The sequence below is a fragment of the Salvelinus fontinalis genome, chromosome 37, assembly GCF_029448725.1.
Source record: "Salvelinus fontinalis isolate EN_2023a chromosome 37, ASM2944872v1, whole genome shotgun sequence".
Lineage (NCBI taxonomy): Eukaryota > Metazoa > Chordata > Actinopteri > Salmoniformes > Salmonidae > Salvelinus > Salvelinus fontinalis.
Genome location: NC_074701.1, coordinates 19,229,515 through 19,245,989, shown reverse-complemented (window position 1 = coordinate 19,245,989; position 16,475 = coordinate 19,229,515). Strand labels below are relative to the sequence as shown.

General features: G+C 46.7%; 1 protein-coding gene across 1 annotated transcript; it reads left to right on the top strand.

The window, feature by feature from the left end:
- The first annotated feature begins 2,019 nt into the window (after positions 1–2,019).
- LOC129836317 (arylsulfatase I-like) lies at positions 2,020–8,173 on the top strand. The gene is made up of 3 exons (XM_055902333.1): positions 2,020–4,949; positions 5,273–5,605; positions 5,841–8,173. The coding sequence occupies exons 1-3, from the start codon at positions 4,645–4,647 to the stop codon at positions 6,934–6,936; spliced, it is 1,734 nt and encodes a 577-aa protein (XP_055758308.1). The 5' UTR covers positions 2,020–4,644; the 3' UTR covers positions 6,937–8,173.
- Positions 8,174–16,475: the final 8,302 nt, after the last annotated feature.

Here is a 16,475-nt window from a genome sequence, read left to right as displayed (position 1 = left end):
GCTCTCCCTAAGATCTGCCTGCCTGCCAGTCTGCCTGAGACCCTGCCTGCCAGTCTGCCTGAGACCCTGCCTGCCATATATACTCTTCTTTCTTTCCAAAACATGTCTGGGAGGTCACTGGTGTCTATGTCATGGAGAACACACATGCTTGCACGCTAGGCAGAAGAGGCAGCAGGCACCATGATACAGAGTCAATTCACACACAGCCTAGGGTTGTACTATTTAAGCCTAGCTCTTCTGCCCATGGTAAACAGAAATCACCAAATGGTTTTGTCTGACATGATCCTACCACATTCGGAGAGAGGCTTCTTTTCAGCTCACCAAAACATTTACAATACTGTATTTTTTTTATGAACTCTTATAACAATATCTCAATGAGATCATATGACTCATGTCCTGAGAGTGTGTTGTCTTTTTGAAAACTGGTAGATGTTATTTCTGTATGTTCGGTTATTTCACATCTATCTGTGGCTCCTTGGAGAGCAGCCAGGCAGAGGAAGGAGCAGCACAAGACCCTGCACTTGCCTAATACAGCCACCTTCTCCCCCAAGAAGACAGTTGTCACTTTCCATGAACCTCTTATTTCTATCCCCCCTCATTCCTATCCAACCCCGGGTTTGCTCCTTCCTGCCAAGACCTGATCTACACTGATTTTTTTGAGTGTTTGTCTGTTTATGTTCCCGTCTCCAATCTCCCACTTCTCCCTCTCGTACCGTTGTTTCTCTCCCCCCTCCCTCCTCCCACTGCTCCCCACACCTCCTCTGTGTATGACTATAAAAAAACATTTTTTTTAAAGGGCTGTGAGATCAAATAAAATAGCTACTGTATCTGCTTTGGCCCTATTGTAGGAAATTGACTTCTTTCTGTGGCATTGATTTTCTCTCAGCTTTATGGGAAAGTAGTGTTGTGGGGGCGAACCAGAGACCGGCTGGTCGATAGGCCCACAAAGTGGAAGGCAGCCAGGGTATGTTGCTCACTATACAGGATGCAATGTTTCTGTACTCGCTGATCACAAGATAGAGTTCACTGTTTGTGTACGTATGAGAAGTTGAATTGTCATCAATGGTGGTTTCGTTCAACTGGTATTAAGTAATGAAAGACAAATATTTTGTTGAAATGTCATATTTTCTTCAGATCTTAATAGTGAGAGAATGTCCTCTGAAATAAGACCTGGTTGTCTGGTACTACTGCACTGTACTAGGTTGACTTACCCTAATGAAGATCAACTCTCTGTCAGATAATGTGCTTTTAATAATCCAGCTATTAGTGTCATATTCTGATCCAACTACAGGCTTCAGAACTGAAAAAAAATATTTCATCATTACTTCAATTTGACCACTAATAGGCGTAATATAACTAACACTATATGGAGAAAATATTCCTTGGTAAATCTTCTCTTCTGGGAATTGAATGAGCGCAAAACCGACACTTTCCTGTGGTTACAGAAAGGTAACTTAATAAATCAATATGATTCGGCGTGTGAGCATCAGGCCGTCAGACGGATCTATTGATGCTCTGTGTTTTCAAAGCTTATCTATGATTAAACTGAAATGGGAGGCATTGATTCCACTTGTTGTTTCACAAAGCAGACCTTTCACATGTTGCTTAAAAGCAGCAGCTGTGTCTCTAGAAGGCACTGTACTTGTCAATGCAGCTGGAGCTTGGGGTTGTACTTTACCTTGTGGCCAGGAGGTGTCAACATTATGTTTCACCGTGAACTATACAGATACAGGATCATAATTTGAGACAGTTTGCTACAGGAAAGGGAAACCTAGTCAGATGCACAACGGAATGCATTCAACCAAAATGTGTCTTCCGCATGTTACCCGACCCTCTGAATCAGAGATGTTTGGGGGGCTGCCTTAATCAACGTCATCGGCGCCCGGGGAGCAGTTGTTGTTGGGGGTTAACTGCGTCACTCAATGGCAGAACGGCAGATCTTTTCACCTTGCCGGCTCTGGGTTTTGAACCAGCGACTTTTCGGTTACTGGCCCAACACTCTTAACCGCTAGGGTACCTGCCGCAGCAGGAAAATAATCCTACAGCTACAGGAAATGTGCATTATTATGTGGATTATATTTGTTGGAATTTATCTTAGTGGTTGATACATTTTTTGCAAGGGAAAATCAGGTGAAATTTCAAAGTGGAAATTGTAAACTTCACAAGCCTTTTTAAACCTCAAATACACAACACGTTTCAAATGTCCTGCAAAAAGTTATCCTGCAACAGGGTGATCAAATTAAGATCATACATTTGTATCTTCCACGTGATTTTCAATAGCTTTTGGAGGAGTTTCAAAACCATTATAAACTCAACAAAAAAAGAAACGTCCTCTTACTGTCAACTGCATTTATTTTCAGAAAACTTAACATGTGTAAATATTTGTATGAACATAACAAGATTCAACAACTGAGACATAAACTGAACAAGTTCCACAGACATGTGACTAACAGAAATTGAATAATGTGTCCCTGAACAAAGGGGGGGGATCAAAATCAAAAGTAACAGTCTGTATCCACCAGTCGCATTAAGTACTGCAGTGCATCTCCTCCTCATGGACTGCACCAGATTTGCCAGTTCTGCAGTGAGATGTTACCCCACTCTTCCACCAAGACACATGCAAGTTCCCGGACATTTCTGGAGGGAAATCACCCTTTTGATCCAACAGGTCCCAGACGTGTTCAATGGAATTGAGATACGGGCTCTTCGCTGGCCATGGCAGAACACTGACATTCCTGTCTTGCAGGAAATCACGCACAGAGCGAGCAGTATGGCTGGTGGCATTGTCATGCTGGAGGGTCATGTCAGGATGAGCCTGCAGGAAGGGTACCACATGAGGGAGGAGGATGTCTTCCCTGTAACGCACAGTGTTGAGATTGCCGGCAATGACAACAAGCTCAGTCCGATGATGCTGTGACACACGACCCCAGACCATGACGGACCCTCCACCTCCAAATCGATCCCACTCCAGAGTATAGGCCTCGGTGTAACGCTCATTCCTTCGACGATAAACGCGAATCCGACTGTCCCCCCTGGTGAGACAAAACCGCGACTTGTCAGTGAAGAGCACTTTTTGCCAGTCCTGAGTTTGTGCCCATAGGTGATGCTGTGATGTCTGGTGATGTCTGGTGAGGATCTGCCTTACAACAGGCCTACAAGCACTCAGTCCAGCCTCTCTCAGCCTATTGTGGACAGTCTGAGCACAGATGGAGGGATTGTGCGTTCCTGGTGTAACTCGGGCAGTTGTTGTTGCCATCCTGTACCTGTCCCGCAGGTGTGATGTTCGGATGTACTGATCCTGTGCAGGTGTTGTTACACGTGGTCTGCCCCTGTGAGGACGATCAGCTGTCCGTCCTGTCTCCCTGTAGCGAATGCCTAAGGCACGTTCACGCAGATGAGCAAGGACCCTGGGCATCTTTCTTTTGGTGTTTTTCAGAGTCAGTAGAAAGGCCTCTTTAGTGTCCTAAGTTTTCATAACTGTGACCTTAATTGCCTACCGTCTGTAAGCTGTTAGTGTCTTAACGACCGTTCCACAGGTGCATGTTCATTAATTGTTTATAGTTCATTGAACACGCATGGGAAACAGTGTGTAAACCCTTTACAATGATGATCTGTGAAGTTATTTGGATTTTTACTAATTATCTTTGAAAGACAGGGTCCTGAAAAAGGGGCGTTTCTTTTTTTGCTGAGTTTATGTGTGTGTGTGTGTGAGATGTGCGTGAACTCTTTTGACTCATCACATACGCTGCTGCTACTGTTTATTATCTATCCTGTTGCCTAGTCACTTTACCCTTACCTATATGTACCTATCTACCTCAATTACCTCGTACCCCTGCACATCGACTCAGTACTGGTACCCAGTATAAATAGCCATGTTACCGTTACTCATTGTGTGTTTATTCCTTCTGTTATTATTTTTCAATATTTTCTCTCTGCATTGTTGGGAAGGGACCGTATGTAAGCATTTCATTGTTAGTTTACACCTATTGTTTACGAGGCATGTGACAAATAACGTTTGATTTTGTGTGTGTGTGTGTGTGTGTGTGCGCCAGCCAGTGGCCCAGTTCTGCCCAGTCGACCCAGGAGGCGCCTGTAGGGGTAGAAAAATGTGGCAAGTTGCTGTGAAGGGGAAGCCTATGTACCTACGACTAGACACACACACACACACACACACACACACACACACACACACACACACACACACACACACACACACACACACACACACACACACACACACACACACACACACACACACACACACAGCCCAGACAGACACAACCTAGACAGAACCTGAGACAGAGACAGAGCAGTGTGAGGGACACTAAGTGTGACACACACCAAACTATCTCACAGACAGCGACATTATCCACTCCCCTCACCTACTCGCACCGCATCAAGGACGTCTTATGCAACGTGGAGATGAATAGGGAGACAACAGAGCGGTAGGGGCAAGAAAGATCAAGCCTTCTTTGGGTGTACGTACACTCACTATGCTCCCCATGCAACTCAGTGGTCTCAACAGGTATTCTCCTGCATTCACCACCCCCACTGTTTGTGCAGACAGAGCGCAGGGAGGGCTCCGCAAGGCTGCTCTAAATCGGAGTAGCAGATCCCAGACAGAGACTAACCTCCAGACTGACGATGGTTATGAGAGGGGCTGTCGAGTCGGGCTTCCCCCTGCTCGGAGTGGCCGTACTAGCCTTTCTCTGCTGCATGCGAGGGGGTCAGACCCAGGATGACTCAGGCTCTGGGGGGATCCCAGGCACCATGCCTCCCCACCTCATCTTCATCCTGGCGGATGACCAGGGCTATGGGGACGTGGGCTACCATGGCTCGGACATCCACACTCCGGTCCTGGACCAGCTGGCTGGAGAAGGGGTGAAGCTGGAGAACTACTATGTCCAACCAATCTGCTCACCCTCACGCAGCCAGCTTATGACCGGGCGGTGAGTAATGTACTTACTGTACTGCACTGGCTTATTAAGTCTATCTAGTATTATCTGGAATGATCTAATCCCTCTCACACTTCTATGCATTCCTATAACCTTTCTTCTAAATAGAGGAGTGATCTGTCAACACATTGCATTTTGTTGTGAATAGACATGTACTGTATGCGTTTAGAACAGATGTGTGAAGGTGATGACGTTGATCCCTGTCAATACATGGGAGGGATGTCTCACTGGTTCTGGGAATCTTTCCCTTTGTGGTTTGGGAAATTACATAATCTTGGTTTCGCCCTGACCTCCACTCCACTTCCCGTTTCTTCCAGGTACCAGATTCACACGGGCCTCCAGCATTCTATCATCCGGGCACGCCAGCCGCTGTGCCTGCCCCCGGATGCGCCCACCCTGGCTGAGCGGCTGCAGGAAGCAGGCTACAGCACCCACATGGTAGGAAAGTGGCACCTGGGCTTCTGCCGGCCGGGCTGCCTGCCCACAGGCCGCGGCTTCCAGAGCTTCCTGGGCTCCCTGACTGGCAGCGGTGACCACTTCTCCTACCAGAGCTGTGACCAGGCTGAGGCCTGCGGCTTCGACCTGCACGATGGGGACAGACCAGCCTGGGAGATGAGCGGTAACTACTCCACAATACTCTACATAGAGAGGTGAGGCCAGGTCTTACACACATCTGGTGATATTTATGAGAAGGAGCTTATCTAGTAGTAAACACTTTTGTTCATATTGGAAATGGAATGAAGAGGTTTTTAGAGTGATTTGCATTTGATTAGAATTGTGAGGTTGTAGATTCCGAGGTTTGGACACGGAATCTATGTATTTTACATAATGTCTCAGTTATATAAAGATGTAACCCAGACCTGGTTGCCTCCTCTTTCTGTCCAGGGTTAAGAAGATCCTGAGGGCCCATGACCCCCGGAAGCCCCTCTTCCTGTACCTGGCCCTCCAGGCCGTCCACACACCCCTCCAGGCACCAAACCACTTTCTGCAACGCTACAGTGCCCTGGACAACCGCCCGCGACGACACTATGCAGCCATGGTGAGCTGTGTTGACGAGGGTGTGGGGGCGCTGGTGCAGGAGCTGAGAACTCGTGGCCTCTACCAGAACTCTGTCCTGGTGTACTCCTCAGACAACGGGGGCCAGCCCCTCTCTGGGGGCTGCAACTGGCCACTGCGTGGGGGGAAGGGCACGTACTGGGAGGGGGGAGTACGGGCGGTGGGTTTCGTCCACAGTCCACTCCTGAAGAGGAAAGGAAAGGTGAGCAAGGCACTGATACATGTTTCTGACTGGTACCCAACCCTGCTGTCTCTGGCGAGGGCACCGGAGAAGGACCGAGGCCAGCTGGACGGCCACAATGTGTGGGGGGCCATCAGCCAGGGGCTGCCTTGCCCCCGCACTGAGATCCTGTTCAACATCGACCCAGTATCCCGACGGCCTGGGGAGGCAGACTCCAGGACCCTGGCCCTTAACGGCTTTGGCATCTGGGACACGGCATTGCGGGCGGCAATCCGGGCCGGGGACTGGAAGTTGCTGACGGGAAATGTGGGTGATGGGGACTGGGTGCCCCCTCAGACCCTGCCCGGGGGGCCCCATCAGTGGCAGGGCATGGAGAAACGTCGGGACCAGAGAGGGAAGTCTGTGTGGCTTTTCAACATCACCGCTGACCCTTATGAGAGGTCAGACCTAGCCGATGCAAGGCCTGAGGTGGTCAAAATACTGCTGGCCAGGCTGGCCGAGTACAACCAGACGGCCGTGCCGCCCCGAAACCCCCCCGATGACCACATGGCGGACCCCCAGCTCCATGGGGGGGTGTGGACACCATGGCTGGGTGAGGAAGGCAGCGAGGGTTCAGAGGGCAGCGGGGAGGGAGGGAAAGGGAAGGGGAAGAGTAGTAAAATGAGGCACTGTAAGGTGTGCAAACTGAAAGCCCTCTTTAAGAAGGTGGGCTCCCGGATGCAGAGGTCCTCTCTCTTCTTTTAGTCCACAGAGGGAGGGAAGGAGCACGTGGATGTACAGGCAGGACTGACCGGCCTATATGATACTGGATCTTAGTCACTGGTTGTCCCCTGGCCACTAAGTAGGGTGACTTTGTGCAACTGTAAGATTGATGTTGAGAGTGATGTTTTGATGTCTCATCTGCCCATGAACAGAAGGACACGATCAGAATGACACTCGGACACCCAGAGAGATATTTCTTTCATTTGTTGTTTTGTTATTTGTACGTGGTGATAGAATGGACCTTCTAGGCTACACACTGCTTATCAAATACTTCTCTGTTCCCTAAACCAACTCTAAACAACACCTCACTGCGTCACAATTCTAAAGTGGGTACTGGCCAGCATAAGCTAAGCCAGAGATACTGTGGCTGTTGTGCTCTTCAGTGCTGTTACAGTACAGTACACCTAGAACTTAAGCCATGTTCCAGACATATGTAGCTCATACCGTAAGTAAGTGTGATATGCCAGCTGGCAAATCCCAGACTGTGAAATAATGCAGATATAACTGAATCAGACTAGATCAGGGTGACACAGGTTTGGACATGCAACAATACAGAAGCCAGATCAGATCAGATGTGAAGCTTGCATCTCTTGACTGTAAGCCATTTGTGTAGAAACAAATGTGTGTGATTATGCATGTACTGGAGATAATGTAGGCTATGTTCAGCAATCCTGCAGCAATCCCACGCACAGGACAGAGAAACACTCTTTATTTCTCATTTCCATCAGTATGACCGAGTGTGCACCAAGCTGCCTACTACTTCCCTGCCTCCTCCTCTCTAGCCAAGTCTCACCCTTCCCTCTTGTCCTCTCTCCCTATCTTTCCCCAATTTCATCTCATTTTCTCTTGCTTCTTGCCTCTTTCCCACAGCAGTAGGAAACTTTTCTTCATCCTCCTCCTCTCTCTTCGTCATCTTCTTCTCGTCTTCTTCCTCCTCAATCTTTCTCATTTCATTCAGAGATCAGGTCAGTTCATAAGTGATGGGGAGGATGAATATGTTTGTGAGAAATGAGAACTGATATGCAGAGTTACATAAACAGTAAGGAGGAGGAGAGAAGAAGGAGGAAGGCTCCCTAGGGGGCAGCAAGGCCATTTGAAGCATTCCCTGTCTTATCTGTATTCTCCTCATTTGTGAACATGAACATGTCATAACATACCAGTAAGTGCCTATGTATAATTTGATGCTAACCAAAATGTGTTCTGCCTTTTGCTGCTTTCCATTTATAAATACTCTTTGACAGAATGTGTGGGCGATTTGTCACTTGTGTTGAGCGTCTGTGTGTATATGTGTATGTGCGTGTGTGTGTGCACACATTCCATGTAGATACATGCATAGTACTATCCTTGCAGCCAAAATACTGAAATTGGAATCTGGGAATGAGATGAGCAACTTAGAGGCCCCCGTCAGTCTGTGTCAAAAGGCATATAGTGAGTTATTTCCTGTGAAGTGACACAGTGGGTCCTGCAGGAATGAGGAACCGACAGAACCTATAAATCGCTGAAGTGTCCAGAAGGCCAGCTGGGAGGAAGTGACCTGTAATGAGCTCACAGCGACAATGGCAGATGAAACAGTCTGATATGTTCAGAGTTGGGCTCTCTGCCTTCAAATACCTCTAGCGTGTTGAGTCAAAAGGAAAGAAAGGGTTGTTGCCCTGGAGTGAAGTCGTGTGTAGTACACATGAAGATAGTGTGGATAGTAGATACATACTGTAGTATAAACACACTGAAACACAGTTAAATAGTCACTCTTTAAAACTGTGTGATGACAATGAATGGGCAGAAACACATTGACAGTGTCCATTGGTAAAGGGTCACCTATTAACCCTTGGAATTGCTCTGATGTCCTTTTAATGGGTCATTAGAAGAATCCTATGGTGTTGTAATCAACAGAGACAGCCTGTGGGCGTACAGTAGTGATATCCGATAGCTGCGAGGAAAAAGGGAAGGCACAGCTTTATGCAGATACCTCCATGTCTTCTGTTGGGGTTTCACCATATGATTGCCGATAATGTCTTGCTCATCCTTTCGCTGTGGTGAGAGACAGACCGACTCAGATACAGTATAGTATACTTCATGTATTGTTTTTTGTTGGTGATAACAATGTCATGCTCATCCTTACTCTGTGTAGATAGAGTGCTAACAAACAGGCATTTGGAAAGTGCAGAATTGAGTACAGTCCTTTTTACTTTCCTCTGAAAGAGAGAGTCAATAGGACTGGATGAGGGAGGCGATGTTCTCATCTCTTGAATCCTTGCCCATCCTCTACTCATCAGCTGTGCTCTACACACCATTTCAAAGTTCACTCCTTCCTTGGAGGATGACCTAGGAAGAGAGGAGAGGCCACCCACCAGCCAAATTGGCATAATTCTTGTTGAGTGAGTCACTCAACCTCAATGGTTCCACTACTGCATCTCTCTCCACTGCTGTGTAGCGGAGTTGTTTGCAGCTCTTCAGCCAGCCGTGGCTGGAGGTGTCTGCTACGCATATAAATAATGCAATGTAATACGATGACGACAGAGCAACAAAAACAGGAAGAGAGGGGAGGGCTTTATTGTCTGTTTATCAGAGGCTTTTTCCTCACTCAGCTCAAATTTGGCTCTGCTGCTCAATTGGGGGGGGGGGGGGGGGGGGGGGGGGCGTGTGTGTGTGTGTACATGTACATGTGGTGTGTATGGAGGACTCGTGACCAATTTAAGATGAACAATCAAGGCTTATAAGTATGGGGGACTAGTCTGAAACTCGCGACCTTTTGATATGCCTTCACCTAAGGTACTGTATACCAGTTATAACACTTACCACTTCACAACAGCTTTACATCTAGGAGATGACCACCCTTGCAGCAATACACCAGCACTGGAATACATAATAAGTACACATAATATTGTCGCAGCAGGTAGCCTAGTGGTTAGTGCATTGGACTTGTAACCGAAAGGTTGCAAGATCAAATCCCTGAGCTGACAAGGTAAAAATCTGTTGTTCTGCCCTTGAACAAGGCAGTTAACCCACTGTTCCTAGGCTGTCATTGAAAATAAGAGTTTGGTCTTAACTGACTTGCCTAGTTAAATGAAGGTAAATTAAATGGGTTACATTCAGGAGAGGTCAAAGGGCACTGACTTGGAATCGGACACTGTTTCCATATTAGGCCGATGCATTCCTTCACCCATGATACATGCAGCTTTTCTTTGGCGGAGGGGAAAGTGGCTAACAGCGCATCTCTCCTCTTCCCTCTCTCCTCCCAGGATCTGACATCCCACTGTTACCACCCACCACTCAACCCAGCACACCGCCTGCTGAAGTCTCGTCCGACAGGAACATCACAGAAAATGCTGCAATTAATATTGAGGCACCTCTGCACCGCTCTAATTAGGCTTTCATATCAGTCTGCCTCCCTGTAATTACAGAAGAAGCCAGAGCACAGCTCCTGTGTTCACCGCAAACACTCTGTAATCACTGGCACTCTCCCTCCACAATGCTGCCTGCCTGTAAAAGGCATGCCCAGTCCAGAGACAAAGCATTGCGTCAGTGAGAGAAATGCACTCACAAACAGGCACACATTAACACTATAGCTGTCAACAACAAAAAACATACACAAACACTCATTGTTTAACACACACTCACAAATAAAGATACAGTGCCTTCGAAAAGTAAAAAAAAGAATTACCTTATTTACATAAGTATTCAGACCCTTTGCCATGAGACTCGAAATCAAGCTCAGGTGCGTCCTGTTTCCATTGATCCTCCTTGAGTTGTTTCTACAACTTGATTGGACTCCACTTGTGGTAAATTCAATTGATTAGACAGGATTTGGAAAGGCACACACCTTCCTATATAAGGTCCCTATCAGGAATCAAGGGAAGAACCAGATGCAGACTCGTTGAATAAACAATGGTTTAATAGTCCAAGGGGCAGGCAAGAGACAGGTCAAGGCAGGCAGGGGTCAATAATCCAGAGATGGGGCAAGGGTACCGGTCGGCAGGCAGGCTCAGGGTCAGGCAGGAAGGTACAGAGATGGGACAGGCGAGGGTCAAAACCAGGATGGCGAGAAAAAGAGAGGCTGGGAAAAACAGGAGCTGACAGGACAAACACTGGTAAGCTGGACAAACAAGACGAACTAGCAACAGACAAACAGAGAACACCGGTATAAATACACAGGGGATAATGGGGAAGATGGGTGACACCTGGAGGAGGGTGGAGACAATCACAAAGACAGATGAAACAGATCAGGGCGTGACAGTCCCACAGTTGACAGTGCATGTCAAAGCAAAAACCAAGCCATGAGGTCGAAGGAATTGTCCGTAGCGCTCTGAGACAGGATTGTGTCGAAGCACAGATCTGGGGAAGGGTACCCCAAAATGTCTGCAACATTGAAGGTCCCCAAGAACACACTGGCCTCAATCATTCTTAAATGGAAGAAGTTTAGAACCACCAAGAGCTGGCTTCCCGGGAAGCCACTAGAGCTGGCTTCCCGGCCAAACTGAGCAATCTGGGGTGAGGGGCCTTGGTCAGGGAGATGACCAAGAACCCGATGGTCACTCTGAGAGAACTCCAGAGTTCCTCTGTGGAGATGGGAGAACCTTCCAGAAGGACAACCATCTCTGCAGCACTCCACCAATCAACCCTTTATGGTAGAGTGGCCAGACGGAAGACACTCCTCAGTTAAAGGCACATGACAACCCGCTTGGGAGTTGCCAAAAGGCACCTAAAGGACTCCAACCACGAGAAAAAAAATCTCTGGTCTGATGAAACAAAGATTGAACTCTTTGGTTTGAATGCCAACCGTCACGTTGTCACAACTTCCGCCGAAGTCGGCTCCTCTCCTTGTTCGGGCGGCGTTCGGCGGTCGACGTCACCGGCTTTCTAGCCATCGCCGCTCCCTTTTTCATGTATCCATTTGTTTTGTCTTGTCCCTGCACACCTGGTTTTCATTCCCCAATCAAACTACACGTATTTATTCCTCTGTTCCCCATCATGTCTTTGTGTAATATTGTTTGTGTTACGTGTGTATTGTTGACGCGCCAGACTGGCTTGTTATTTCCGTGTTATTTTTCACAAAGATGTCTAAACATATGTTGTTGTTAAACATAATTCTTGTGACTGTTTTGCACTTTTGCCTAAATAAAGTTTGCGCCTGTTCACAAATCTCTGCTCTCCTGCACCTGACTTCGCTACCAGTATGCACACATTCTGACACACGTCTGGAGGAAACCTGGCACCATCCCTACAGTGAAGCGATGAGTCCAAATTTGAGATTTTCGGTTCCAACTGCCGTGTCTTTGTGAGATAGATTTCCTTTGTATTTCAACAGTACAATGACCCAAAACCCACCTCCAGGCTGTGTAAGGGCTATTTGACCAAGAAGGAGAGTGATGGAGTGCTGCATCAGATGACCTAGCCTCCACAATCATCTGACCTCAACCCAATTGAGATGGATTGGGATGAGTTGGACCGCAGAGTGAAGGAAAAGCAGCCAACAAGAGCTCAGCATATGTGGGAACTCCTTCAAGACTGTTGGAAATGCATTCCTCATGAAGCTGGTTGAGAGAATGCCAAGAGTGTGCAAAGCTGTCATCAAGGCAAAGGGTGGCTACTTTGAAGAATCTCAAATATAAAATATATTTAGATTTGTTTAAAACTTTTTTGTTACTACATGATTCCATATGTGTTATTTCATAGTTTTCATGTGTTCACTATTATTCTACAATGTAGACATTTTTTTAAATAAAGAAAAACCCTTGAATGAGTAAGTGTGTCCAAACTTATGACTGGCACTGTACGTAAATGTGATATTTCTGTTTTGTATTTTTTTTTATAAATGTGCAAACATTTATAAAAACCTGCTTATGCTTTGTCATTATGGGGTATTGTGTGTAGATGGAGGGGGGAAATATTTAATCAATTTTAGAATTAGGCTGTAATGTACCAAAATCTGGAAAAAGTCAAGGGGTCTGAATACCTCCCGAATGCACTGTAATTTCTCTGAACAGACATTGATGAACAGAAGCACAGCTGTATACAAATACACTTGCAGAGCATTCTGTCTGTCTCTCTCTCTCTACAGTTGCACGCATGTGTGCACAGACATGCTGTGAACAAGTTCTATTAATACTCTTCATAATAAAATCATTAAAGCTAAGATAAACCTTTACAGTGAGCATGATAATACATAACAGGTGTAATTCAATTCAGTCTTTTAAAAATGATGCTCCAACAACCTACAGTTAACGTGGCAATAGTAACTTTTTGGGCAACCCTACCAAATTCACATAGAAATGTGAGTTATAGAGCTATTACTCTACTTGAAAGATAGTCTAAGACCTGGTAGATATGTTCTATGTGCATTATTTATTTGCTTCTCATTCTTAAGTTTTGTTTTTGCATCTTTTACTTTCGGTTTTGTACACCAGCTTTAAACAGCTGAAACAACAATATTTTTGGTTATGCAAAATTGTCACGCCCTGACCTTAGAGAGACGTTTTATTTCTCTATTTGGTTAGGTCAGGGTGTGATGTGGGGTGGGCATTCTATGCTTTGTTTTCTATGTTTCTTTATTTCTATGTTTTGGCCGGGTATGGTTCTCAATCAGGGACAGCTGTCTATCGCATACTTAGGTAGCCCTTTCTCCCTCCTTTCAGTGTGGGTAGTTGACTTGTGTTAGTGGCACTTAGCCCTCGTAAGCTTCACGGTTGTTTATTTTGTTTCTTGTTTTGTTGGCGTCATTCCATAATAAAGTAAAATGTACGCTCACCACGCTGGGCTTTGGTCCACTTCTTCCTCCGCTGACGACTGCCGTGACAAAAATATATTTCACAGGAGTAGATGGTACAATGATTCTCTACACTATACTATCTTATTTTGTCACAAAATCTGAAATTAGGCAAACTATTAGAGTTTTAGCAACCAGGAAATGGTGGAGCGATTTCTGCATAGTGCAACTTTTAATACTACACTAAGACACAAAAGTCTTAGTCTTTTTTGACTAAAGTCTTAGTCAAAAAAGTCTTAGATTTTTTTTTCAATTTGCTCAACCTATAACCCCAGAGGGACAAGACACAGATTTCTCTTTCACAGCAGCAGCTCTCGGGTTTATGGGCGTGGCTGGAGTCTTTGAAAATGTTTAGGGTCTTCCTCTGACACCACTTGGTATCGAGGTTCTGGATGGCAGGGAGCTCGGCCCCAGTGATGTACTGGGCCGTACGCACTACCCTCTGTAGCGCCTTGCGGTCAGTAGCACAGATAATGAATGCTACAGTAGGCAGCTCTTCCAGATTCCTGGAGAGATGGGAGTCACATATCCCTTGGGTGAATATGGAAGCTGGGGGAGGCCGGTGGCAGCTGGACACAGGGAGGGCATGGTGATGATGAAGGCCATGCTCTCAGCTCTTGAATCCTTGCCCATTCTCTACTTATCGGCTGTGCTCTACACACGTATGTTATAACATGAGTTCATGTCAGGAGATGGTAGAGGAGCTCCATCCCACAGCCTACAGTATAGTCAGGGCAAACAGAGGAAGATGCTGAAAGGCCATCAATAGGAACATGGTGCAGGACAGGAGGAAATGTGTGGTTGGGTGTGAAGGTGACATGCAAAGGCAGCGTTGCGATCTGAAAGGAAGGTTGAGCCTTAGAGTGGACTGGGAATCAGACGTTCTGAGAGACAGGGCAGGCATGAATTTGCTCGAATCGAATCAAACTGTATTTGTCACATGCTTCGTAAACAACAGGTGTAGATTAACAGTGAAATGCTTACTTAAGGGCCCTTCCCAACAACACAAAAAATTGGAAATACACAATGAGTAACAATACCTTGACTATATACGCGGGGTACCAGTTCCAAGTTGATGTGCAGGGATCTACATATAGGTAGAGATAAAGTGACTAGGCAACAGGATAGATAATAAACAGTAACAGCAGTGTAATTGAGGAGTCAAAAGAGATTATTGCAAAAAGGGTCAATGCAGGTATCCCTGGTAGCTATTGGTTAATTATTTAACTAACTATTTAGCGGACTTATGGCTTGAGGGTAGAAGCTATTCAGGGTCCTGTTGGTTCCAGACTTGGTGCATGAGTCTATGACTTCAGTGGCTGGAGTCTTTGACAATGTTTAGGGTCTTCCTCTGACACCTCTTGGTATCGAGTGATGTACTGCCCCAGTGATGTACTGGGCCGTACGCACTACCCTCTGTAGCGCCTTGCGGTCAGATGCCAAGCAGTGCCATACCAAGTGGTGATGTAGCTTTTCAAAATGCTCTCAATGGTGCAGCTGTAGACATTTTTGAGGATCTGAGGGCCCATGACAAATCTTTTCCATCTCCTGAGGGGGAAGAGGCATTGTCGTGCTTTCTTCACGACTGTGTTGATGTGTGTGGACAATGATAGTTCCTTATTGATGTAGACACCGATGAACTTAAAGCTCTCAACCTGTTCCACAGCCCTGTCGATGGTGATGGGGGCATGCTTGGCCCTCCGTTTCCCGTAGTCCACGATCAGCTCCTTTGTCTCGTTGACATTGAGGGAGTGGTTGTTGTCCTGGCACAACACTTCCAGATCTCTGACCTCCTCCCTGTAGGCTGCCTCATTGTCGTCAGTGATCAGACCTACCACCCTTGTGTCGTCTGCAAAGTTAATGATGGTGTTGGAGTCATGCGCGGCCACGCAGTCATGGGTGAACAGGGAGTACAAGAAGGGACTAAGCACGCGCCCCTGAGGGGCCCCTGTGTTGAGGGTCAGTGTGGTGGATGTGTTGTTGCCTACCCTCACCACCTGGGGGCGGCCCGTCAGGAAGTCCAGGATCCAGTTGCTGTGGGAGGTGTTTAATCCCAGGGTCCTTAGCTTAGTGATGAGCTTGGAGGGCACAATGGTGTTGAATGCTGAGCTGTAGTCAATGAACAGCATTCTCATGTAGGTGTTCCTTTTTCTCGAGGTGGGAAAGGGCAGTGTGGAGTGCAATAGAGATTGCATCATCTGTGCATCTATTACGGCGGTATGTGAATTGGAGTGGTTCCAGGGTGTCTGGGATGATGGTGTTGATGTGAGCCATGACCAGCATTTTCATGGCTACAGATGTGAGTGCTACGGGGTGATAGTCATTTAGACAGGTTACCTTGGCGTTCTTTGGCACAGGGACTATGGTGGTCTGTTTGAAACATGTCAGTGAAGACATTTTCCAGCTGGTCAGCGCATACTCTGAGTACGAGTCCTGGTAATCCGTCTGGCCCTGCGGCTTTATGAATGTTAACCTGTTTAAAGGTCTTACTCACATCGGCTACGGAGAGCGTGATCACACAGTTATCTGGAACAGCTGGTACTCTCATGCATAGTTCAGTGTTGCTATCCTCAAAGCATGCATAGAGTTTATTTAGCTCGTTTGGTAGGCTCGCGTCACTGGACAGCTTGCGGCTGGGTTTCCCTTTGTAATCCGTGATAGTTTGCAAGCCCTGCCACATCCAACGAACGTCAGAGCTGGTGTAGTAGGATTTGATCTTGGTCCTTTATTGACACTTTGCCTGTTTGATAATTCGTCG

Excerpts from the sequence above, each read along its gene's own strand:
- LOC129836317 (XM_055902333.1), top strand. The coding sequence starts at position 4,645 with ATGGTTATGAGAGGGGCTGTCGAGTCGGGCTTCCCCCTGCTCGGAGTG. Across the intron at positions 4,950-5,272 it reads AGCCAGCTTATGACCGGGCG|GTACCAGATTCACACGGGCC; the intron begins GTGAGTAATGTA and ends CGTTTCTTCCAG. Across the intron at positions 5,606-5,840 it reads ACAATACTCTACATAGAGAG|GGTTAAGAAGATCCTGAGGG; the intron begins GTGAGGCCAGGT and ends CTTTCTGTCCAG.